Consider the following 26,664-nt stretch of genomic DNA (forward strand, 5'->3'; position numbering starts at 1 on the left):
GAAACCGGGACTCAGTCAGAGGAGTGAGGAGATCAGTGTAAACACACTCCCCCCCCCAGCTCTTCCGGGGTCCTTGAAAAGGTAACTCAGGAGCATTTGTCAATCTGTGTTACCAATGAGAGGAAGCAGGAGAAAGTAGGAGTCATGTCAACTTATTGAGAGGGGAGGGGGAAAGGAAATCTGCCCAAATGGAAATGAGAAGCATCAGGTGGGCAGCGGATACCAGGTGTCCGTTGCTGAGGCAGAAAGGGCTAAGTGATCTCAGAAAGGGCAGAAAAGGATGTTCCAGCTGCCTTGGAGCCTGGTCTCATAGACCAGCAGCTGCCAATAGGTTTTCCAGGGGCACAATTGTGCCCTCGACACCTTCCCCTGGTGCACACACACAGCCACTGAACTCCCCATGCCCACTGCCAGGGCCTGAGAGGGTTTTAGAAGAAGAAGAAGAAGAGTTTGGATTTGATATCCCGCTTTATCACTACCCTAGGGAGTCTCAAAGCTGCTAACATTCTCCTTTCCCTTCCTCCCCCACAACAAACACTCTGTGAGGTGAGTGGGGCTGAGAGACTTCAGAGAAGTGTGACTGGCCCAAGGTCACCAGCAGCTGCATGTGGAGGAGCGGAGACGCGAACCCGGTTACCCAGATTACGTGACTACCGCTCTTAACCACTACACCACACTGGCTCCAAGCATTTAAAAGATGTTGGTGCCCCCATATATATCTAATTCAACATATGAACAATAAGCTTATATTGATGGCCACCAACATGGATGACTTTAAAACAGGATTCTTGATTTATTTACCACACACTGGGCTTGTCCACCCTTCCTCAATACCGTCCCTAGAAAACACCGGTCTGAGTGGTTTCCCCCCTTTTCACACTCCTCTCCCATGGAACACCCCCTCTTCTGCTCCAAATCAGAGCAAACATCAATTCCTGGGGAAGACAATTGACATTTGCTCCAACTGAGCTCCAAGGAGAGGGTTTCCTGTGGAGAGACAGCAAAACAAGGGGAAGTGTGTATAAGCCACAGAATTCCATGGGTCCAAAATGTGAAACCCGGCTTAGGCTTAAGGAGGTTGAGAAGTCAAGGAGGATGAAGGCCGTGAAATAGTGCCACCCAGAGGACGTGCAATAATGATGGGAGAACGCAAATTATCCTGCTGTGTTTATTGATGATACTGCTTCCGTTTACATTGGAGGATGAGATCTTCCTGCTCCTCCTCTGCCTTCTTTGGAAGCTGCTCTGTTTTTTGGGACAAAGCACGAAAAAAGGGAGCTCGGGGCAGAAGTCGATGCCTGTTGGAAACAAACCCAGGGTAAGTGATTGGTGTGGAGTCAAGAGGAAGGGAGAAAGATGTCAAGGAGGAGAAGGAGGGGGGAATTCTCAAATAAGCAAGAATTTAACCCCCCCTTAAGCTCATGGGAAGGACCTCAAACGTCATCTAACCCAATCCTTCTGCAGCCTCTCAATAGGGAGCCCCCCCCGACTCTGCTTAAAAACCTCTAATGAAATAGAAATAGCATTCTTGTGGAGATTAAATAAAGGGGGGGGGAGAACCACTTGTGCCACCTTGAGTCCCACGGATATAAAGGTGGGATATAAATGCATTAAATTAATAAATTCTTCCCCAGGACCATAAAGTTCTTCCTAATGTTTGGTCTAAATCCCTTTTCCTTGTTCTTTCAAGCTGCTTGTTCAGCTCTTACCCTCTGGAGCAACTGAAAACAGCCCTGTTCCATCCTCCTTTTCCAAGTTTGAATTTGTCTACAATGTAAGTCATCAGTAATTGGAAAAGACAGCGGCCCCATTCTTATTCTTTGTACCCTACCTTCTTTGATTTCTTCTGCTTCTGCCATTCAGGGATTCCTCCAGCATTCATTTCATCTTCCACTGGTTCCCCTGCCTCTGTTTGCTTTGAAGTCTCCCCAGGATTCCTTCCATCTGACCTCAGTGACATCTCCATCAGACACGGCTTGAGATACGGCTGGTCCCCGTTCTCCTGAACCACCTTCTCAATCAGAGACAGCAGCTCTTCCGCCTGACTGGCCCTTTCCTCTCCCGTCGCTCTGTTGTTGAAAGCGCAGCAACGGCCCTTGCATTTCCTCACCAAATCCTGGAGAGGTCGGTTTCCAGATAGCTCTATGTACTCCTCTAGGCTTTCTGTCTCTAGGTCTTCTTTGCGGGTGAACAAGACAATCATGTACTTTGTGGCCTCTGGGCCAAAGACCTCTTCCACCCTCTTGGCAGCCACAGTGTCTTCCTGGGTGAAACGGCCAGCCTGCGTCACAAACACCAGGGCGTGGGGACCTGGCTCACAGAGAGAGAGGCACCTCTGGACTTCCAGAATATCATGCTCTGTTTGAGGATGAGCATCAAAAATGGCTGGAGTGTCAATGACAACCACTTGTTTCCCCTTCCACTTCTCTGCTCGGACCTCTCCCCTGCATGTCTGGGTCACTGGCTTTGGGGAGAGTTTGGACTCAAAGGTCTTCTTCCCCAGAAGGGTGTTTCCTGTGGCACTTCTGCCTCCTCCCGTCTTCCCGACAAGAACAACCCGCAGTTCGGAATCCTTCTGGGAGAGACTCAGGTTCCCAGGCTCTGATGGGAAGGAATAAGGAATGTTCATAATAATCACACTTCCCTTTCCTCCATGCTTCCCAGTCACAGTCCTCAGGTTATAGCTCTGTGTCCAATGACCTGGTCATGGTTTCCCCAAGAAAACCTGCTCTTTAAAGCTGAATCAGAGCAAATGTCAATCCTTGGGAAACCTGAATTGACATTACAAGTTGCAATGAAGGAGATTCCAACTGAACAGCAGGAAGAACTTTCTGAGGGCAAGAGCTGCTTGACAGTGGAACGGTCTCCCTTGGGAGGTGAGGGGCTCACCTTCCTTGGAGGTTTTTAAGCAGAGGTTGGATGGCCGTCTGTCATGGATGCTTGAGCTGAGATTCCTGCATTGCCGGGGGTTGGACTAGATGGCGATGGGGCTCCCTTCCAATTCTATGATTTTATGACATTTGCTTTGATTCAGCTTTAGACAGTCAGTTGTTGTGGGGAAACCTCATGGCAACAAACAAACAAACAAATGAACATTCTCAGACACAGAGTTTCAAATCATGGATGTGTGCCTGGAATGTGGTGGGTAAAATGTAAGTGTGGATAATATCTCAGTGTCAACTGAAACAACATCCAGGGCTGTCTGAATCTTTCTGGTCCCCATTTAAGGTGTTATCCATGGCTCTCAAGGCCAAACTGACCTGAGGCCACGGGGTTCCTTGGAGCTTCTCTCACTCCATCATTCGCCCCAGATCCTCCTGGGATTGACAGGGGGTTCCTTACTTCCTGTCCTATTGGTTGGGGAGGCTCAGGGTGCCCCAGTGATGTGGTGTGGCCAGGCCTTCCCAGTAGTGTGGACGTGGTTGTGGAGTCTCTTTCCCTGGTGATCCAATTCAAACTGTCTGAAACAATATTCAAGCCAAAACAACCATCCATTGAAATCCACATTTCTCTGAATTTATTAGTGCAGTTTTCCAGCCAAGTAAGGTGTACTAAAATGCATATACTAGGGTATATGTTGAAATGTGGAGAGCTGTGCTTAATTTTGGGGGAAAGTGAGAAGGAGAGAGAACTCAAAACTTAAGAGATTCTCCCATATGTAGCCAGGAGGAAGAACACAGATGTCCATCTGCCTATGTCCTGGCTAGCACTGACTCCACTCTGGACATTATGAAACAGGGTCTGAAGGGGCTTCTAAGCACATTCAGCCAGGCACAATTAGAAGCCACCCCACAACCAGGAGCCCCAATGACCCGGAATTTCCCACCATTGGGATGCTGGGCACATGGTATGCATGTGCGAATCAAATGCCTGCATGGGTCTCATGTGCTGAATTGCATAAAGCAAGCTAACCCTTGCACCCATCTCCATAATTTGCAAAATGTTTGCAAGTTACAGAGCCACCCCCTTCTAGGTGCAGGATTCTGCTCTCTTTTGGGCTCTTCCTTGTACAAAGAAGAAGAGCAGGTATTTGGTGGGTCTCTTTAAGGAAGGGCTACCTTGGGAAACTCAACCCAGGGAGATCTATAACTGATTCAGAATCATAATTTGACTCTACCTTCAGGGAATACACTTGGTCCTCCTTCATCTGTGTCCATTGCCTCTTCCTCTGGTTTCATTTCAGCTGCGCTTCTTGTAGGTCCTCTTGGAAACAGCTCAAGAAAAGGCTTGTTCTGGTTGTCTATCATCATCTGCACGATTTTCACCAGCAGCTCTTCTGCCTGGCTGGCCCTTTCCTCTCCCGTCCCTTTGTTTTTGAAAGCACAGCAACGGCCCTGGCATTTCTTCACCAAATCCTGCAGGGCTCTGTTTCCAGACAGCTCTATGTACTCCTCTAGGCTTTCTGTCTCTAGGTCTTCTTTGCGGGTGAACAAGACGATCATGTACTTTGTGGCCTCTGGGCCAAAGACCTCCTCCACCCTCTTGGCAGCCACAGTGTCTTCCTCGGTGAAACAACCGGCCTGCGTCACAAACACCAGGGCGTGGGGACCTGGTTTACAAAGAGAGAGGCACTTCTGGACTTCCAGAATATCATGCTGTGTTTGAGGATGAGCATCAAAAATGGCTGGAGTGTCAATGATGACGACTTGTTTCCCCTTCCACTTCTCTGCCCGGACCTCTCTGCTGCATGGTTGGGTCACTGGCTCCGGGGAGAGTTTGGACTCAAAGGTCTTCTTCTCCCCCAGAAGGGTGTTTCCTGTGGCACTTCTCCCTCCTCCCGTCTTCCCAAGAAGAACGACCCGCAGTTCGGAATCCTTCTGGGAGAGACTCAGGTTCCCAGGCTCTGTTGGGAAGGAATAAGGGATGTTCATATTAACCACACGTCCCTTTCCTCCATGCTTCCCAGTCACAGTCCTCAGGTTATAGCTCTGTGTCCAATGACCTGGTCTTGGTTTCCCCAAGAAAACCTGCTCTTTAAAGCTGAATCAGAGCAAATGTCAATCCTTGGGAAACCTGAATTGACATTACAAGTTGCAATGAAGGAGATTCCAACTGAACAGCAGGAAGAACTTTCTGAGGGCAAGAGCTGCTTGACAGTGGAACGGTCTCCCTTGGGAGGTGAGGGGCTCACCTTCCTTGGAGGTTTTTAAGCAGAGGTTGGATGGCCGTCTGTCATGGATGCTTGAGCTGAGATTCCTGCATTGCCGGGGGTTGGACTAGATGGCGATGGGGCTCCCTTCCAATTCTATGATTTTATGACATTTGCTTTGATTCAGCTTTAGACAGTCAGTTGTTGTGGGGAAACCTCACGGCAACAAACAAACAAACAAATGAACATTCTCAGACACAGAGTTTCAAATCATGGATGTGTGCCTGGAATGTGGTGGGTAAAATGTAAGTGTGGATAATATCTCAGTGTCAACTGAAACAACATCCAGGGCTGTCTGAATCTTTCTGGTCCCCATTTAAGGTGCTATCCATGGCTCTCAAGGCCAAACTGACCTGGGGCCACGGGGTTCCTTGGAGCTTCTCTCACTCCATCATTCGCCCCAGATCCTCCTGGGATTGACAGGGGGTTCCTTACTTCCTGTCCTATTGGTTGGGGAGGCTCAGGGTGCCCCAGTGATGTGGTGTGGCCAGGCCTTCCCAGTAGTGTGGACGTGGTTGTGGAGTCTCTTTCCCTGGTGATCCAATTCAAACTGTCTGAAACAATATTCAAGCCAAAACAACCATCCATTGAAATCCACATTTCTCTGAATTTATTAGTGCAGTTTTCCAGCCAAGTAAGGTGTACTAAAATGCATATACTAGGGTATATGTTGAAATGTGGAGAGCTGTGCTTAATTTTGGGGGAAAGTGAGAAGGAGAGAGAACTCAAAACTTAAGAGATTCTCCCATATGTAGCCAGGAGGAAGAACACAGATGTCCATCTGCCTATGTCCTGGCTAGCACTGACTCCACTCTGGACATTATGAAACAGGGTCTGAAGGGGCTTCTAAGCACATTCAGCCAGGCACAATTAGAAGCCACCCCACAACCAGGAGCCCCAATGACCCGGAATTTCCCACCATTGGGATGCTGGGCACATGGTATGCATGTGCGAATCAAATGCCTGCATGGGTCTCATGTGCTGAATTGCATAAAGCAAGCTAACCCTTGCACCCATCTCCATAATTTGCAAAATGTTTGCAAGTTACAGAGCCACCCCCTTCTAGATGCAGGATTCTGCTCTCTTTTGGGCTCTTCCTTGTACAAAGAAGAAGAGCAGGTATTTGGTGGGTCTCTTTAAGGAAGGGCTACCTTGGGAAACTCAACCCAGGGAGATCTATAACTGATTCAGAATCATAATTTGACTCTACCTTCAGGGAATACACTTGGTCCTCCTTCGTCTGTGTCCATTGCATCTTCCTCTGGTTTCATTTCAGCTGCGCTCCTTGTCGATCCTCTTGGAAACAGCTCAAGGAAAGGCTTGTTCTGGTTGTCTATCATCATCTGCTCGATTTTCACCAGCAGCTCTTCTGCCTGGCTGGCCCTTTCCTCTCCCGTCCCTTTGTTTTTGAAAGCACAGCAACGGCCCTGGCATTTCTTCACCAAATCCTGCAGGGCTCTGTTTCCAGACAGCCCTATGTACTCCTCTAGGCTTTCTGTCTCTAGGTCTTCTTTGCGGGTGAACAAGACAATCATGTACTTTGTGGCCTCTGGGCCAAAGACCTCCTGCACCCTCTTGGCGGCCACAGCGTCTTCCTTGGTGAAACGGCCGGCCTGCGTCACAAACACCAGGGCGTGGGGACCTGGCTCACAGAGAGAGAGGCACTTCTGGACTTCCAGAATATCATGCTGTGTTTGAAGACGAGCATCAAAAATGTCCGGAGTGTCAATGACCACCACTTTTTTCCCCTTCCACCTCTCTGCTCGGACCTCTATGCTGTAAGTCTCGGTCACTGGCTTCAGGGAGAGTTTGGACTCAAACTTCTCTTCACCCAAAATGGTGTTTCCTGTGGCACTTCTCCCTCCTCCCGTCTTCCCAACAAGAACAATCCATAGATCTTCATTGAGGTTTCTGGTTCTGCTCTCCTGTGCCTTGGTAGTCTCTGGAAAGGAATTAGGAAGATGTCTGGGCATCCAGGACCGAACTTGTGGGATGTAACATCACAAAAGCAGTCAAATATTTCCTGGTTGCCTAGAGTGGACACACAGGGGGTGTTGCTCCAGCCAGGAGGACTTCCTGTCACACCTGAACTGGAGCATCCTCCCCTTGCATGTGACCAGGTAGATGGGCGTGACCCTGGCAGACCCCATAAAAGGGCTGGTCATGCAGCCATCTTCCCTTTTCTCTTTTCGCTTTTTCACCTTGTTCCATCTTGATGCCCTTTTGCTGTGTCCTGGCCCTCAGTCAGCAGCACATGGGCTCATCCCTCACTAGAGAATGAACCCTCACCTTTCCCTGTAACTAAAAGCAAAAGCCTGCCTTCAGGATCATACTGTGAACTGAATGTGAGTAAATCTTATCATTACATTCTAAAAGAAGACTGTTGTGCCATTATTGTTCTTAAGAGGGAACAAAGGGCGTTTACCAGGCACTTCCGGATTGGCGCCTCCAGCAATGGCGGAGCTCCTCCGATCGGGAGGAACTTGCTCCGTGGAAAGCAGGGTCTGACCGCCACGGCGAAGGCGGAGACCCTCTGAAATCACAAGCGGGAGAAGCTTGTGAACTTGGGATTCGGCTGGCACCTTCAGCACCTCCCCTACTCGCGGGGAAACCCTGTTTTGGGGATCCGGAGCAATGTGGGGTGAGTGGCGCGGTGCTTCGAATTGACTGCTTCTTTCACGGAGTGAAGCTGCATTGCTGTTGCCGGAGAGCGCTGACTTTTTCCTGTGGACAATTGGATTTTAAACAACTACCCGTGAGTAGAACGGAAAATTGGATCTTTAAATACCTTAATTTGGCACCGAAACGGGGAAGGTCTTATACAGGAAGTCCGCCTTCCCCTTTTGTAAATAGATTGAAGCAAAGACATTATAAGCTAAAGTCTTTGAAAGCTTTTGGCAAAGGATTAAATTTCCATCGGTTGAAACTACAAAACCCCCCTTGGAAGCAGGAGAAGAGGGGGGAAATTTTGGACTTAGTGAGCCTGCAGGAGAGAGTGAAAAACCAAATTACCACTGCTCTGAACCTGGAAAAGGGCTGCCAGAAAGAGTGAAGTTTTGGGAGAGTTCATTGACTGCGAACAGAACATTTTTGACAGCTAGTTAAATAAGAGAAAGATGCTGTTTCCATTGTCCTCTTCTGCGTTTAAAAAGGAGGAAAAGTAACTGAAAAGTGAAACTATTTTTATAGCTTGGGTTGTGTTTGAAAGGATTGATACAAGTGGAGACTGTTTCCCTCTAGAGGGAGCCTTTGAAACTGTTACAGGAGTATAACTGGGGAACCGCCAGCTGCAGGATAAGAAATCTCGTTGAGATTGAAACCAAAGTCTCAGGAGATCCTGAGAGAAATTAAATTTCACCAAGCACAATATGCCAAACTGATAAATCAAGAAGTTGAGTGGAAAATTAAATTAATGAAACAAAGGACATTTGAATCAGCAAATAAATGTGGGAAACTGCTAGCATGGCAGTTGAAAAAGAGACAAAAATTGAACATGGTCACAAACTTAGAGACTGAAGGGAGAAATATTCAAAACCCTGAAGAAATTAGAAAGTGCTTCCAGAGATACTTTAAACAACTTTACACGCAAGGGCCGCAAAAAGAGACTGAGATAGACCAATTTTTTTTGGCCCGCAAGATGGCCACCGAACTAGCTGCAGAGTTCTGGAGGTTATCTGAGGCAAGTTCTAAATCTGCTTTTTAAACAGGCTTGACACCGAGCCAACCTTTGAAACTCCCTTTATAATATATTTTAACTCCTCCAGAGTTTTTTTAAGTAGTTTTAATAGTCCTTTAGCTTGCTGCTTCTAAAGAAAAAGAGTTCCTTCGCTACCTTGTTACCTTGTTATCTTGATGTCCGGAGGGTTTTGCTCCCCGCGATGCCGCGCCCCTCAAACCTGACCGACAACAAGGAAAACAGGCGACAGCTAATTTATTGCTAATTTATTGTCAACTCCGTGTTACGCTCTGAATTACAAGCTATCAAATTACAAATCACAAACAGCTATTCCAAATCCTGCCTCATTTTGGACCTTAGCAGCCCACATTTTAGACCTTAGCCCATAGCTGGGTGGACAAAGATTTACAAATGGTACTTACTAGAAAGAAATGTAGGGACCTGGGGATAGTGACAGGTCCACTGACCCAGGAGTGTTACGAGAAACAGAGTAAAATCACACAATACCTTTTACACACAAGGGACAACGAAAATGGAAATGGAAATGGAAATGAGCAAAAGATGGCTGAGATGGCTGAGTTGAAGCAGGATGAGGCTCTTCCTTTTCCCTCTGCTGCTCAAGATCACTCAACCTTCTCTAGAGGAATACAGGACACAGAGAATAACAACCAAAATAGAAATACAATGAGCCTGGCCCATGAAATAGCCTTGGCTGAGATATTATCTTCAGAGTTACAGGAAGAAACCCGAAACTCCCAGAAACCCCAGACTTCATCTATGGGCTCCCAGACGGAAAACAATGACTGCTATCCTCAGGACTGGCTGCTCTCTATAAATCTGGATCTGGCAGCTATGAAAAAATATTTAACAATAACAAATGGGCTGCTCCTGACATTAGTGGAAAATTATCCCCTTCAAGCTAAAGGCTCAGAACCTCATGGTGTTGATCCACAAACTACCCCTCAAGGGATAGATTATACAAAGCAACCAGCAACCAGCAAGTGCACACAAGGATCAGCAGCCGAAAATCATTTACACCAAGGAAAAGACATAGGACTGCATGTATCTGCCCCTAAAACTGAATTTACTATTGAAGTAAATCAAAAGAAGCGAGGCATTGGTAAGAGATCCCATAAGAAGAAAGCTGAAACTAAAAAGAAAAGTAAGAACATAAAAACCGCAAGGAAAACTGTTACAAACCGACGTGCATGCAAAGTATGCTGGAAAAGACTATATAAGCTGATTCCAACAAAATCAAAAACAAACCCCAACAAACCTGCTAGACAGGACAGCAGAGCGAACAACAACGTGGGTCTAGGAAAAAAGATCCAGCTGAAGTCTCTGAAAGAAACACCATTGCTGCCTAATAAAACAAGTGAGGAAACGGAATCACTACTCGGGTGCTCTATGCTGAAACCCAAAGGATCCATAAATATTAAAGAAGACTCACCCCACACTATTGATTATGACAGATTTCAAGATGAGCCAGTAGCAGGGCAAGACCTGCCCCAGGATAAAGGATGGAAACTGATGTTGGCAGATAGGAAGCTAGCTTTTCTTAACTACCCGAAGCCAAAGGGCTTCCTTACACAGGAAGAACGCTTGGTGCACTTTGTGAATATTTTAGATGATATGCTGCCAGGGAAAATAAAATTAAATGACATTACCTCAGTAGATTTTATATTCTACAACGGATATTCTCTGCGAGTGATTACCTCCTTCAAAGACCAAAACTTGGCTAAATATATATATAGATCAAGACACCTGCTGTCAAAGAAAAGGATAACGGTAACAAGATTTTTTGAAAACAGCACATGTTTGAAATTGTTCCCTGATGAGTTTACGACAGCTGAGATAAGACCTACTTGTAAACCAAAGGAGGAGAGAGGACACTCAAAAGACAAACTGGAACATACTGAGCAAGGGCCCCTGAAACTAAGACAAGAGATGAGATTGCCCAATGAGGGGACGGATAATTTTTATCCAGAAGAAAAGGCATTAATAAACCAGTTTGGATTGTTACCCTTCTTTGCCCAATCTGAGATTTTGAGAAGATTGGAGGCTCTTAGAAATAAGTTAACAGAGATGAATGCTCAGGAAAAAGTAAGAGAGAAAGAACCGGCAACGGATCAATTGAAGAAAGAAAACCTCTCTGGAAAAGCTAAGATAGATCTCATGAAAGATTACTTTTATAATACCTCTACAATTGCGGAGATAAACCTGTTAACAACAGATCTAACACAGTGCGTAAGGGACAGCAACAATCTACCATCTAAGAAGGAAACCATCCCTATGGCAACCACGAAAGACTACCCTTATATTACCTCTGCAGCTGCAGAGATAAACCTGACAACAACAGATTTAACACAGTGATTTAAACTTTAATTAAACTTTAAAACTTTAATTAGATTTTAAGTTATAAGAGCTTTGGCCACTGCTTTTGGCATTTTATATACAAACGTTTTAAGGTATTCATCAAAAAGGGCTTTGTCAACAACAGTTCCCCAGAATTGTTGCGGTAGGCAGCACCTATAGCTGTTTGACTTGACTGCAGCTTTTGCCTCTCCTTGTTTAAACAGTGCATTTCCACCCAATACATTGAACTGAATCCAGATACATTCATTAAAAGGGCATGAATGTATAGTTTTGGTCCTTATTGCACTTAAAAGTACCACAGAATATTTTTTAAAAATATCCTTGTGGTATGTGGGTTAATACTAGCAGCAGAAATAAAAAATGTGAGATGCAAAAGCATACATTTCCTGTTTTCTCCCCTCTTAATCTCTTAACTGCAGATGGGTATTTATACATTTTTTTATTCCAATTTCTGAAATGAGAATAACCAAGAAAATATTACTAGAGTATGGCAACTGGTTGCCAATATGCCAGTCTACTCCTGGGCAGAGGAAGACAAAAATGAGTTCTATTGCTTGGCCTCTTCCATTTCCCCACAATTCATTTTAGGTCCAAAGAAGGGGCTGTAGATCTAAGGACAGTATACCTGCTTCTACCTAGCCTTTCAATGTTGACAAGTAAAAAAGGCAGGTGTGTGTTTATGGCATCCTTAGGGGGCAGGTGTAAGAAAAGAAGGTATTAGCTTACATGTTACTTCCCCACTTGCCTTCCCTGACACTCTCTAGCCTGGAAAGGTAAAAAAGGTGTTTGGCAGGTAGCTGACCATAAGGAAGCCCATTCTGCACACACTTATCCTCTTTCCTACACATAAAATCTGGGAGGGTGAAGGACTGCTTATGTCTATATGGCATGAGAGTGTGCTTGCCTCCACCCAACCCCATCTCCCTCTCCCTGCCTTCAAAGTGGGTTACTTAGAAGGTTAGCTGCCAAACATGAGTGTATAGTTCACCTTGTTGGAAGACTGGAAAAACAGTATATTCTATACAAAACTAAGCTGAAATATGTTTGAAGAGGGCCTGGGACACATGGGAAGCAGCAGGACATAATTTCCAAAGAATTGCAACTACCTAAGATCAGCACTGAACTCACTTAGATAAGACTCTCTTGTCAATAATGTCATTGTCAAGCTAAATCACATATACTGTGCTTCACCAAGGGAAGGAAAGGGTATATGCGCATTGTTTTCTATGTACAATTTTATAACTTTTAACTGACACCACCATTCCCTTGTAAATTATTGCTGCCTTTCCCCCCCCCCCCTTCTTCTGGTCTATGACCGTAATAAAATCATTCATTCATTCATTTAACACAGTGCGCAAGGGTCAGCAATAACCTATCATCTAAGAAGGAAACCATCCCTATGACAACCACAACGCGCTCTTGGACCAGCATGAGGTACCTGGATGAGGATGAACTTGGCACCAGTCAAATAGAACACCTCAAGGTGGACTCGCCAAAAAAAGGAGTACTGATCACTAACGTCAGCACGCTGCACCCTTCAATTGATTCCATTGAGTACCTGGGCGATAATACATCTATGGACATTGCCAAAATGAATGAAATCCAACTAACAGATAAAAAGATAGGCCCAAAAAATCTTTCAAAGGCAAATTGACTAAGATCAACTGTTGGTAAGACAACGTGCAACCTTGCCTTGCTAACTTGGAATATTGCAGGTTGGCAAAAGAGGTGCTCTGACCAATCCCTTGCCAAATACATCCAGAGACATGACATTGCGTTTCTCCAGGAGACCTGGAGCACAAGTGAAGTGGAGCTAAATGGTTTTTCTGCGTTCTCCCTCCCAGGACTTTTAAGTACTAGAGGGGGGCGAGTTAAAGGTGGGTTAGTTACCTTAATCTCAACAAGGCTAAGGGCCACATTTAAAAAACTAGACCCACTAGACCATCTGGCCACAGCTGTGCAAGTACAGTGGAGAACCCACAGCTGGCTGCTGATTAATGTATACCTACCTCCACAAAGAGAGAAAAGACTGATAAGAAATACTTGGGCTCAGTTAGAACAGTATCTAGACAAACTACTAAATCAATTTCCTGATGCCTCTGTAGTGGTGGCAGGTGACCTAAATGCCAGAATTGGACAATCTGATGAGGCTTTGTGTGCCCATTTCCATGAAACAATCCCCATTATAGAGGAAACCCACCCAATACCAGCTAGAATCTCAAAGGATAAAGGCTGCAATTATGCCGGCTTATGCCTACTACACTTGGTCAATAAGTTGGACCTGGTTATATTAAATGGTCGCACAGAGGGGGAGAAGGTCGGAGAATTCACATTTATATCTAACAATGGCGCCTCCACAATTGATTATATAATTGTGTCGTATGATCTTCAAAACAAAGTTCTGGAATGCAAAGTGGAAGAGCGCTTAGACAGTGATCATCTGCCATTAAGTGCACTTGTAGCTGCGGGAAAGGATGTATCCTGCGCTGAAAAAATCGAGCATTCGAGCCCTACAGCTTTGGAGCTCAGACACTCGCGCATTAGATGGACAGATGAACTGCATAAGGAAATCTCAAGTAGGCTATGCTCGAAGGAATTTCTCATTAAGAGAGAAAACCTCATAACTTCCTCAAGCCATGAATCAAAGATAAATTTATTTCAGGAGCTAATTTTACTCCTCCAAGATCCCCTGAAGGAAAAAAGGAACAGGCCAAGTAGGCAATCCTCAGTATATAAAAACTCTAAACCCTGGTTCGATCAAGAATGTCAGGATATGAAGCAAAAATTATTGAAAAAATACAAGAATTATAGATCTGCCAATTTACCCCAACTCCCCACGGGCTGGTTCGAAGATAAACGGAATTATAAAATTTTGATCAAAAACAAAAAAACTCCTGGCACAGAAAAGAGAATGGAAATGCCTAATAGATGCATCCAGAGAGAGAGATTCGGCCACCTTCTGGAGACTGGTAGCAAATGGAATGCGACCTACTCCCTTAGAAGTGGAGTATACTATACCTGCAGGGACTTGGGAGGCATTTTTTCAATCTTTATATTCAGCTCTGCCTTTGACACAGCCACTAATACAGTGTGCGGCAGGTGATGAGTGGCCTCCGGTGTCGGTTGCGGAGATTAGGAGGCTTATTCAGGCACTCAAATACAGAAAAGCCCCGGGAGCAGATAACATCTCTCCTGAACTTCTTAAAGCCAATATTGACTGGTGGGCCCCAGTCCTTGCCACCCTTTTCACCAGCATAGATCAAACAGCAATAATACCAGAGGACTGGGGATTGGCAATCATCGTTCCCATATTTAAGAAAGGCTGTAAACTTGATCCAGCCAATTACAGACCAATCAGTCTCTTAAGCATCATCAGTAAACTCTATGCAACTCACTTACGTGAAAAGTTTGCGGACTGGCTGGAACAGGAGCACATCTTAAAGGAAGCCCAGGCTGGTTTCAGGGCACATAGATCAACTCTAGACCAAGGACTGGTATTGCAACATCTAGTGGAGAAATACACCTCAAAGAAAGGAGGCTCTCTTTATGTAGCCTTTATAGATTTCAAATCAGCCTTCGACTCGCTACCCCGGCACAGACTCTGGGAAAAACTAAATGACACAAACATCGATAGACGTCTTTTGCTTCTTATCCGTAGACTACATGAAAATACTCAGATCCGTGTTAGATGCGACCGCTATGGGAACTTATCAAAGGAAATCCAAAGCTCCCATAGTGTTAAGCAAGGCTGTGTTCTTGCCCCTATTCTTTTTAATTTCTATATAAACTCCTTAGTCGGAAAGATGGAGGAAGCAAGTATTCATTCCCCAAATCTAAATAATACACCAATCCCGGTCCTTTTGTACGCGGATGATGCGGCACTTATTTCCTTCTCTTGTGTGGGTTTAAGAAAACTTTTACGAGCTCTTACAGAGTATTGTGAAGTTGAACACCTAATAATAAATTACACCAAATCAAAAATTATGGTGTTCTCCAAGAGAAAACTCCGACATAAATGGAAAATTAATAACCAACCTATTGAGCAAGTAACATCCTTTAGATATCTTGGAATAATTTTTGATGAGAAGGGATCTTGGTGCCACCAGATTAAGAATTCCATTGTAAATGCGCAAAGATCCTCCAGAGCTATTATAAGATTCTTTTACAGAAAAGGAAGTCAATATGTCCCTGCTGCCTCCCAGGTCTTTGTTGCAAAAATACTTCCACAATTGACCTATGGCACCCAGATATTTAACTGTCAAAAACTCAAGTCCCTGGAATTTGTACAAACTAAATTTTATCGTTCCCTACTAGGGTTACCTACCTGTGTCCCTAACACTGTCGTTAGGCTGGAGATTGGCCAACTCCCTATTAATGCCAGGATATGGATCTTGAAGATTCACTTCTGGCTAAAACTCATATTTTTCCCAGTGGGAGTGGCTCCACTGACTTTACTAGACCCGTTCCAGTCTAAATGGAGATTGTCGCTTTATGAAAAACTGAGGGGCCTGGGGCTTTCCTCACAAGAACTTATAGCCTCAGGCTTTGAAAAAGCTAAAATGATGGTGAGCCAGCGAATAGGAGATGTAGAGCTTCAGGACCATATGAGCAAGATAGATAAATATCCAGCTATCCAAGATTACGGAAAAGGGTTTAACCTAACCCCATATTTGATGGACCTACAAATCGCAAAATATAGGCGGGTGTTTACCCTTACTAGATTTGATGTATTGCCATCTGCCTTACTAAAGGGCAGATACGAGGGCATACCCTATGCTGAACGAGTTTGCCCATGTGGTCTGAAGGAGGTGGAAACGGCCTCACATGTGCTGTTACACTGCGACCTTTACGGGGATATCAGGTTACTGTTTATCTCCCCTATCGTTCAGAAATTTCCAGGTCGATCTGAATCTCAGCGGCTGAAAATCCTACTAGGAGACAAAAACCCAGAAGTAACATTGAAAGTGGCCAAGTTTTCTGTGGCCGCGATCAAGCGGAGGGCATTAGCTGTAAAAGAAGTAAAAGATATGACCCCTGGATAAACCCCCCCTTTTTCTTTTTAAGCCCATACATATACTGTAGTGCATATACGAGTATGTATATGTGTGTGGGTGTGTGTGTATATGTGCATTGTTTTTATGTATAATTTTACAACTTTTAACTGACACCATCATTCCCTTCTAAATTATTTGCTGCTTTTTTTTTTCTTTCTTTTTCCTTTCTTCTGGTCTATGACCGTAATAAATTATTCATTCATTCATTCATTCATTCATTCAATTTTTTTTAAAAAAAATGGACTACCAAAACTATCCCAGGAAGAGAGGACAATTTTGAACTATAAAATAACACAACAAGAAATTGAAGGTGCCATTCAGAATATGCAACTAGGCAAGTCTCCAGGGCCAAATGGACTTACCTCCAAGTATTACAAGATATTGAAAGACTATTTGACACAACCACTATTGGAGGTCTGTAATGAGATTTTGGAGGGGAAGAAGGCACCGGAATCGTGGAAAGAAGCTTTCATCACATTGATACCTAAATTGGAAACTGAAAAGACTCAACTTAAGAACTACCGTCCCATCTCGCTCCTGAATGTGGATTACAAAATTTTTGCAGACATTTTGGCAAGTAGACTTAAAAAAGTGTTAAATGAAGTAATTCATAAAGACCAGGCAGGCTTTCTCCCAGGTAGACACTTGTTTGATAACACTAGGAATATTATTGACATTTTGGAACTTTTGCAAACGAACATCAATACAAAAGCAGTGTTAATTTTTATAGATGCGGAGAAGGCCTTTGACAACATCTCATGGAAGTTCATGAAGAAAAATCTTGAAGGGATGGGAGTGGGACGGGGGTTTGAAAATGGGATAGAGGCAAACTATTCAGAACAAAAAGCTAAACTGATAGTTAACAATGTGGTGACAGAAGAGTTTAAGATTGAAAAAGGAACACGGCAAGGTTGCCCTATTTCCCCTCTGTTATTTATCTTGGTTCTGGAGGTGCTTTTGAATATGATTAGAGGGGACCGGTTGGTGGAAGGAATTCAGGTCGGAGCCAAACAGTACAAACTTAAAGCTTTTGCAGATGATCTGGTTTTAACACTACAGGAGCCAGAATCTAGTACGAAAAGAGTTTTAGAATTGATTCATGAGTTTGGTCGGGTGGCGGGATTTAAACTAAACAAACAAAAAACCAAGGTTTTGGAAAAAAAATTGACACCTTTGGAATCAGAGAGGTTTCAGAAGGAGACAGATTTAAATGTGGTTAAAAAGGTGAAATACCTAAGGGTTAATTTGACTGCCAAAAATTTGAATTTATTTAAAGACAATTATGAAAAATGTTGGTCAGAAATTAAAAAGGATTTAGAAATTTGGTCAAGATTGAATCTTTCCTTGCTGGGCTGAATTGCTGCTATAAAGATGAATGTGTTGCCAAAAATGTTGTTTTTGTTCCAGACCCTACAGATTGTGGACAGAGTGGAATGTTTCGGAAAGTGGCAGAGAGATATCTCTAAGTTTGTCTGGCAGGGCAAAAAGCCCAGAATAAAATTTAAAATACTAACTGATGCAAAGGAAAGAGGGGGGTTTGCCCTGCCAGACTTAAGGTTATACTATGAAGCTGCGGCTTTCTGCTGGATGAAAGATTGGTTACTTATTGAGAACACTGATGTCCTGGATCTGGAAGGGTTCAATAATGCTTTTGGATGGCATGCTTATTTGTGGTACGACAAGGTAAAGATTCATAAAGCTTTCAAGAACCATATTCTCAGGAAAGCAATATTTAATGTCTGGACAAAATACAAAGACTTATTAGAAAACAAGACCCCAAGGTGGCTGTCACCAATGGAGGCTAAGGCTCGGAAAAGACTCAATATGGAGGCTGAATGGCCGAAATATTGGGAAATAATAGAAAAAGTAGGAGATACTTGGAGGCTGCAGAGTTTGGAGAAATTAAAGGATAAAGTGCGAGATTGGTTACATTATGCTCAGATTAAGGAGGTTTTTAATTTGGACAAAAAGATAGGATTCCAGGTGGAAAAATCGAAATTAGAAACAGAATTGTTAGAACCTAAGACTAAGGTAATCTCAAAAATGTACAACTTGTTGCTAAAATGGAATACTCAAGATGAATCAGTTAAAATCAGCCATGATAAAATGGGCGCAGGACATTGGGTACAACATTATGTTTGCTGACTGGGAAAGGTTATGGACCACCGGCGTGAAGTTCACGGCATGTAATGCCTTGAAAGAAAATATTATGAAAATGATATATAGGTGGTACATGACCCCAGTCAAGCTCGCAAAAATATACCATTTGTATGATAATAAATGTTGGAAATGTAAGGAGACTGAAGGAACATTTTTTCACCTTTGGTGGACCTGTCTGAGAGTGAAGGCCTTCTGGGAAATGATCTATAATGAGTTAAAAAAGGTATTTAAGTATACCTTTCCCAAGAAACCAGAGGCCTTCCTTTTAGGCATTGTCGGCCAAAAGGTGTTAAAGAAGGACAGAACCTTTTTTATGTACGCAACAACAGCAGCAAGAATACTCATCGCAAAACACTGGAAGACTCAAGATTTACCCACACTGGAAGAATGGCAGACACAACTGATAGACTACATGGAGCTGGCCGAAATGACTGGCAGAATTCGAGACCTGGGAGAAGAGGCTGTGGAAGAGGACTGGAAAAAGTTTAAAGACTATTTACAAAAACATTATAAGCTGTATGAATGTTAAGAAAGTGCACGAAAGGAAATAACATGGCATCAGCAATTTAGATGAGAGATATATGAGAATAAGTGGTATAATAAAGATGAAATTTGAAGTAATGTTATGTCTAAATCAAGCAGCTAAGCATTTGATAAAAATATTTAAAGTTTGAGGCATAATATACGAGAATTAGAAAATAATAAGTGAAATAAGGTAATAAATTGCTGTTTATAACTTTTTTACGGAGAACGCAGGAAAGGGAGATGTGAGGAAGTCCGGTTAGTCATGAAAAAACAATGTATGAACGGTTATGATCTTTTTTATTCTATGTTTATGTTTTTGTCTACTTATGTTTTCTTTGTTTGTTGCTTTTTGGTGATGGTATTTTATATGTCTGGTGATTTTCTGTTGTTAAAAACTTGCAATAAAATATTTTTTAAAAAAGAAAGAAATTGTGAGAACCAGAGACTGACCTTGGACCATCTAAAATGTTGACAGGAGAAGCCATTGTGACGGTATTATGTAAGATAAGCTATTCGCTGGAACAGCTTCATAAGAAGACGGATGACATGTCTTTTAAAATTGACAACTTGGAACAAAAAGTGACTAATTGGAGACAAAAAGCGAGCACCAATACAGAAATAATTCAGGACTTGGTACAAGAATCTACTTTGGCAGGACAAATTGTGGAGGAGAAAGAGAAAGCTGTGGCTGTTGAGCCTAAAGGAATACAAGCGGGATCCTCAGTCTTTCAGAAGCAAATTGAGGATTACAAATTGAGGCCTTCTATGATTGAATCAAGAAAAAGCCAGACTTTGAGGATTGGATTCCGGCTTAGACGGAAGAAGGAAAGTTGGAAAGATCCCTCTATACAGGGATTAACTGACTTTTGGGACATGGACTTGGGTCTGGAGGAGATTGGAGTTCTGGGGTTTTTTGGATTTGGAGGAATTTTGAAACATGTCATGAAACACCTTATAGACCTTGGCTTTAACAATGGAAATTTGGCTGACCTGTCCAGAAGGAATAAAAGCATGGTTAGGTTGGAGTCCTTCCGAGATCTGCTCTTTGGCATTAAAGAATATGAAGAAGACCTGCAGAAGGGACCTGGGAAAGAGTTAAGAGCCTCGGACATAAGATCTCCAGGTTGATGGACTATATGGAATTGGCAGAATCCGAAACCAGAGAGAGGAGATGGTGAAAGAAGATTGGAGAATTTAAAGTTTATATATAGAAATACTGTAAAATTTAATGAGTGATAGAAAAAGGGTGGAAAATTTTTTTATGGCCTTAGCAGAAATATCATAAGGAGTTAAGCATATATAAGCATTTTAGTTTTAATGAAAAATAAGGTTAAAAAATATGTTAAGATATTTATAATATGATAGAAAATAGAGAAAGATGGAAAGGATTTGCTGAAACAATTAATAGAAGTGGAATACAAAAAGGGAGGTGAGAGGAAGTCGAGGAAATAAGGGAATGAAAGATAGAGTATGGAAAAGGTGTGATGTATGTTTTTAAATGGTTTTTGTTTTGTTTTGTTTAGGGCTAGGGTGGGTTAGGGTTTTGTTTAGTTTAGTTTAATGTGTTTAGTTTAATGTGTTTAGGTTGTGTTTTGTATTGTTTATTCATTGTATTGTATTGTTTCTTTTCCTTTTTTGTTTTTTCTCTCTTGTCTTTTTTCCTTTTTCTTCCTTTTCTGTAATCTTTAAAAGTAATAAATATTATTTTTATAAAAAAAACAATGCCCTTTGTAAATGTTTTAAAAAAACAAAGGGCATTTACCAGGAACAAGCCAGACTGGATTGCATAACTCAAATGGTTCTGACGAATCCATCAACTCACTTCCTGCAATGTGCAAGGGAATGTGCTCTGCTACTAGCTCACAAGCATGAGTGAGGAAGGATAATATTTAATCACTATATCCTCTCCTACTATCCTCAACATTCCCACAGAATTGTTGCCTGGGAATTCGCCCCCTGAATTGCCACCATGCAGGGTCCATACACTGCAACAAGCACCTGGGGTCACCTCACCCTTCCAACTGTGGCCCACAAATGGTCCAACCTTCTCCATTCCCATCATGTGGTTCTTTCAGAGGAGGGTCAGGAGAAGGGAGAGACTTACCTCTAACTTCCTCTCTCCGTTCATCCATTGTCCAGGCAGATTGCTGAGCCGGAAGAGAACCAGAAAATGAAGTTCATTAGCTCCTGCTTTGCCCAAACTCCTCTCCATCACCAGAGGAAGCTTATGATGTAAACACAACCCTGAAAAAACCTCAAAGCACCATATTCTGCCCCTGCAGATTTGGGATTCAATTACTAGGGAGGCAGCTGGTGACTTTTTTTACATGCATTGGTCCTAAATTAGGTTTGCTAATTTTTCCTGTTGATAATTTCATTGTTCTATCTTTTTGGGAACGGCTTTGAAGGTGTGTGGGTTTTACCACCAATAGGTGTGTAAGCATTAATAAATAAACATGCCTAACACTTTGCCCTTCACAATCTCTTGCCAGAATCTCCCCACCCTCTGAATTTGCATGCATACTTGCTACGCCCTCCCCACCTCTCAAATGGTTGGGGGGGAAAGCATCCAGATATTCCCTTCCTCCAGCCAGAGCTGCATCTCTCCCCCCCCCCCTCACCTGCTTCTGCTGCTGCCTTGGGGGTCCCTGGCAGCCTGCCCTGATATCCTCCCTTCTGCAGCTCCCAGGCAGGTGGGCTGGTTCGGGGAGGGCCCTGAACAGCTGCAGCCACTCAGGATGATGGTCTGTAGGCTCCTTGGGGTTGAATCCTGACAAGACAGAAGTACTGTTTTTGGGGGACAGGGGGCGGGCTGGTGTGGAGGACTCCCTGGTCCTGAATGGGGTAACTGTGCCCCTGAAGGACCAGGTGCGCAGCCTGGGAGTCATTTTGGACTCAACAGCTGTCCATGGAGGCGCAGGTCAATTCTGTGTCCAGGGCAGCTGTCTACCAGCTCCATCTGGTACGCAGGCTGAGACCCTACCTGCCCGCGGACTGTCTCGCCAGAGTGGTGCATGCTCTGGTTATCTCCTGCTTGGACTACTGCCATGCGCTCTACGTGGGGCTGCATTTGAAGGTGACCCGGAAACTACAACTAATCCAGAATGTGGCAGCTAGACTGGTGACTGGGAGCGGCCGCCAGGACCATATAACACCGGTCCTGAAAGACCTACATTGGCTCCCAGGATGTTTCCGAGCACAATTCAAAGTGTTGGTGCTGACCTTTAAAGCCCAAAACGGCCTCGGTCCAGTATCCCTGAAGGAGTGTCTCCACCCCCATCCTTCAGCCCCCCAGACACTGAGGTCCAGCTCCGAGGGCCTTCTGGCAGTTCCCTCATTACGAGAAGCGAAGCTACAGGGAACCAGGCAGAGGGCCTTTTCGGTGGTGGCGCCCGCCCTGTGGAATGCCCTCCCATTGGATGTCAAGGTGATGGACAACTACCTGACATTCAGAAGACATCTTAAGGCGGCCCTATTCAGGGAAGCTTTTAATGTATGATATTTTAGTGTTTTTGGTTTCTGTGGAAGCCGCCCAGAGTGGCTGGGGAAACCAAGCCAGATGGGCGGGGTACAAATAATAAATTATTATTATTATTATTATTATTATTATTATTATTATTATTATTATTATTCATGATGAAAATACCCTCCACAGATGACCATCTCTTAAAGGCAGCTGCTGTTCAGTGGGGAGGGGGCTGATGCCAACCAGTTCCAGTGCCTCTCCCCCCTCCCCCCTCCAGCCAGCGGACTCTCTCCCACTTGCTTCCTTCTGCTGCTGCTGAATGTCACCATTTCAGCCCCCCCCCCCGGAACCTCCCCACTCAGAAGCCCTGGAGAAGCCACTGTCTGCCAGTGTGGACAATACTAATCTACATGCACCAGTCAGTCTGGTTCAGTACAAAACAGCTTCCTTTTTTCTCCATGTGGTTTGGGGCAGGGGGCACAGCTCAGCAGCTGAGCATCTGGTTTGCATAGAGATGGTCTTAGGTTCCACCGCTGGCATCTCCAGGTGGGGCATGGCTGAGCCAGGTGACATCTCCTTGCAAAAGGAGCTTCAGACAAGGAAGCCAACGGTACCTTCTTTGTGACGCCTCTGGAGCTTGAAGAAGATTCTCGTGTCCGATAGTCCCTCTGCTCTGCAGTTTCTTCTCTCCCTCTCTGTCGATGGCCGAATCTGTTCTGAGCTGAATAAAATGGAGATGGAAGCATGAGCTCCACACACACCCCAAAAGCATTCATGGCTAGCAGCCAGATCATGTTCTGAGAAGCCAAAACAGCTTCCCGGAATTGCATTTCTGTTTCTATTGGCTACAGGAGAGGACAAAACTGCCCTCTAGGAGGATAATTTCAGAGGAGCTGCATTTGATCTCCTGAAGTTCTTGGAGAAGCAGCCAAGAGCAGCAGCAGAAGGAGGAGGAGACCCACACTGAGCAAGACCCACACCTCAGACGGACCACAGGTTGGTATTTGGGAGAGGGAGCAGCAGCCACAAGGTCTGACTTTAAGTCTTCTGTATCTTAACCTGCCTCAGAGATGCTCAAGGTCTGCTTTGTTTGACCTGTTGCTTGAGACTGAGTTAGAGCTCTTGGGTCATTCCACGCCAAATAACCTGATTTTAATACTCGATTGTGCTCTCACGACTCACATTTTCTTCCAAAAAAATTATGTGTAGATACCTATGAGATAACCTCAATTTATTTTCTAAAGTTTTTTTGGTCCATAATTGGACAAGGGAGAATTTCTTGAAAATTTCAATTTTCATGCAACTTAGGCTAATGCAATTTCTTGCAGAAGTGTTTTACACAATAAAATGAACAAGGGGTCTGAGACGCATTTTGTTTTTATTATATAATCAATAAAACTTAATTTTTAAAATATATCAGATGACACTGTAACATAAGAGATTACAATTTTATCTATTCTCATGAATGTTTCAGGTTCAAAGAGACATTAAACCTGTCCAAAGAAGTAATTTGTTTTGTAAAAAAATTACTTCAAAATCAATTTATTTTATAATTGATTTATAATACAAAAAACACCCTCCTTATTTTTATAACATAACAAGTACATGGTTAGCCCATTGTACAACAAAAGTATGATACACGTGTTAGTTGTGGTTTGCGCACTATGGCTTATTGAACCTACCGGGAATAAAATGACAAAAATTCACTTTGAATAGTCGGTGACCCTCTTCTGTGGCACTTAATACCATTTTATACCTTATTTTGAAAGAGACCGCAATTACCTTTATATTGATACCAAAATAAGCCCAATCGGTTGAAAAATAAGCAAAACAGGAGGTTTTTCCTATACTGACGCAGAAATTGCATTAGCCTAAATCGCCTGAAAATCGAAAATTTCAAAAAATCTCCTGCACCCAATTTTGGACCAAAAACCTTTAAAAATTAATTTGAGGTTATCTCAACATAAAACACATAAAAACTTTTTGAAGAAAATCTGAGTCTTGGAAGCAAAACTTTGGCTTGCCTGTATAATAATGAATCTTTTCCTTTTGATTAAATTTGCAGTTAAAGGAGCCCCTCCATGGTGGATTGAGCCTGACAATCTGCAGGAACATCTTTTTAGGGGTTTTAAAGTTTATTTTTAAAAGAACATTTCCCTTTCCCTTTATTCCCCTGCCAGAATTGCCTGAAATTTGCGGACATGGAGACTGACAAAGTCCAAAATTCGAGCTGTGGGGGGGGGGGGTTTGGTACAAAAAGAAAAAGAAAAAAAATCAGTAGGGGGGAGGAATGGAAATGACTTCTTCTGCCCCACACCAGGGATTTTTCGGCACACAGCTTCTCCCTGCAAGAAATAAATCTCTCCATTGAACTGGATAGAGAAAGGAGAGGCAGAGGAAAGAGAAAGGGTCCCTCTGAAAAATCAATCCTTCGTTGGCATCTCTTCCCAAATCACTGAATTCAGGGATCAAGACCTTGGCTCGCCGGTCAAAGTGAACTCTCCCCCTTCCCTCCTCTGTTCTCTCCAGCCCTTCTGCGCTCAAACTCAGAGCAAGGGTGTCTTTCGCCAGGAGGGAGAATCAGCTCAGCGGTAGGGCAGCTGCCCTGCATGCAGAAGGTCCGAGGTTTGACCCCCGGCCTCTCCAGGTGGGGCTGGGGGAGAGACTTGGGCCTGGGAAGCGCCTGCCAGTCAGTGCAGGCGACATTGCGCGAGACGGAGCGAGGGTCCCACTGTGCGCAAGGCGACGCCTGGGGTTCCCAAACGCAGAAAGAGGAGCGCACCTTCTTCTCCGCGTTGTCAGAGAGCAGCTGCGCTTGATGGGGCGTTGTTCTCGTTCTCTCTCTCTCTCTCTCTCTCTCTCTCTCTCTCTCTCTCGGACCAGGGACTCGGTTCAGAGGGGAATAAAACGGGGAGGGGGAATCCAGCCCCCCCTCTCACCCTGCAGTGCCACCAAATATTTCTGGCTAGCAGCCCAGAGCCCTTTCTCAGACGTCAGGGAGGTTTCTCTGACTTCTTTCTCATTCACCAAAAAGCGGAGACGACTCTGCTCGCCCCATTGAGTCTTCTGTGGGGCTTGCAGAAGCACCCGAGAGCCAGAGGAACCCCACACTTCCCTCAGACCCACAGGTTGGTGCTGGGGAGGCGCGAGCAGCAGCTGCAAGAGTTGAAGGTCCGAGTCTGCAGGTTTGGGAAGCAGATCAGTCTGTTTTGAAGATGCTCCGTGTCTTTCCTGTTTGCCTTTTAATTTGGGACTCTTGTGTGGAAAACGCAGCTCTGTTTCCGCCCCCCTCCTCCCACCCCCTACAATTGTGACTCTCGAAATGGCTGTAATCTTTTTCCCCACTTCCGTCATTTGAAACTTAGGCGAAGGAGCCTTTGCACACAGAGTTACGCCTGCCAACCTGCAGCCAAGTCCGGCGAGGCAGTGGCCCCCAAACTGGGAGGTACCACCCCGTGCTTGGGGGTTGGGGGGCAGTGGGGTTGCCATGGGGGGCAGGGGGCTGGAGGTCAAATGGCTTTGAAAAGCTGGTATCACTGAATCAAGTTCACCAGCGTGGTTGAGTGAATTAAACGAAATAGTTTTGAATGATTGTGCAATGGTTGCTGACGTGCAAAATGTTGCTGGGTAACATTAGTAGGTTTTGCAAAATGCTATTCTGAATAATACTTTTTTATACAATAGATCAGAGGGCAGTGGAGATGTGTTTATGGGACCAAGAGGGAGTGGCCCAGAAAAGTTTGGGTTTTCGCATAGGGAACCTTTTAAAGTGCATTTGTAAAGAACTCTGGAGTGGGGGGGGTCTGTCAAAAATGGCTGCAATCTGCTGACATGGTCACCCTTTCTAAGGGGTGAAGTCTGACAGTTTCCCACAATGAATTTGTTCACTTGTTGGACTCAATGGCTCCAAAAGTCTGTTCTCGGGGGCAAAGGTAGCCTTTTTCTCACCCGGGTCTGTGAGTAATAGTGAGGATTTTTACTCTTGTGGGAAACCCCATTAAGTTCTGTGGAACTTACTCCAGGAAAATGTGGGAAATACCCCTGTACAGTGGTACCTTGGGTTACAAACACCTCAGATTACAAACTCCACTAACTCCGAAGTAGTACCTCAGGTTAAGAACTTTGCCTCAGGATGAGAACGGAAATCACCCGCCGGTGGCAGGGCACCAGCAGGAGGCCCCATTACTGAAAGCATGCCTCAGGTTAAGAATGGTTTTGTGTTAAGAACGAACCTCCGGAATGAAGTTTGTAACCTGAG

At 44.2% G+C, this 26,664-nt stretch overlaps 2 protein-coding genes across 3 annotated transcripts in view; one reads left to right on the top strand and one right to left on the bottom strand.

Moving 5' to 3' along the window:
• Positions 1 to 1,154: 1,154 nt before the first annotated feature.
• LOC309514836 (GTPase IMAP family member 8-like) lies at positions 1,155 to 22,183 on the bottom strand. Its single transcript, XM_082192207.1, has 7 exons — positions 21,562 to 22,183; positions 21,045 to 21,087; positions 6,360 to 7,091; positions 5,503 to 5,703; positions 4,118 to 4,843; positions 1,832 to 2,601; positions 1,155 to 1,298 (listed from the first exon to the last, which is right to left on the bottom strand). Exons 1-7 carry the CDS (start codon positions 21,826 to 21,828, stop codon positions 1,191 to 1,193), a joined length of 2,847 nt encoding a protein of 948 aa, XP_082048333.1. The 5' UTR covers positions 21,829 to 22,183; the 3' UTR covers positions 1,155 to 1,190.
• A 1,153-nt stretch (positions 22,184 to 23,336) lies between these two features.
• LOC309515043 (GTPase IMAP family member 7-like) overlaps positions 23,337 to 26,664 on the top strand; it is a 15,469-nt gene continuing 12,141 nt past the window's right edge. Inside the window, exon 1 of one of the 2 annotated variants that reach the window (XM_082192650.1) lies at positions 23,337 to 23,402. The gene's annotated coding sequence lies outside the window, so the exon portion shown is untranslated. Of the gene's footprint in view, positions 23,403 to 25,572; positions 25,592 to 26,664 lie in introns of those variants that run through there. The other variant, XM_082192651.1, reaches the window with a different exon arrangement.

Source organism: Podarcis vaucheri, assembly GCF_965113315.1.
Source record: "Podarcis vaucheri genome assembly, chromosome: 12".
Lineage (NCBI taxonomy): Eukaryota > Metazoa > Chordata > Lepidosauria > Squamata > Lacertidae > Podarcis > Podarcis vaucheri.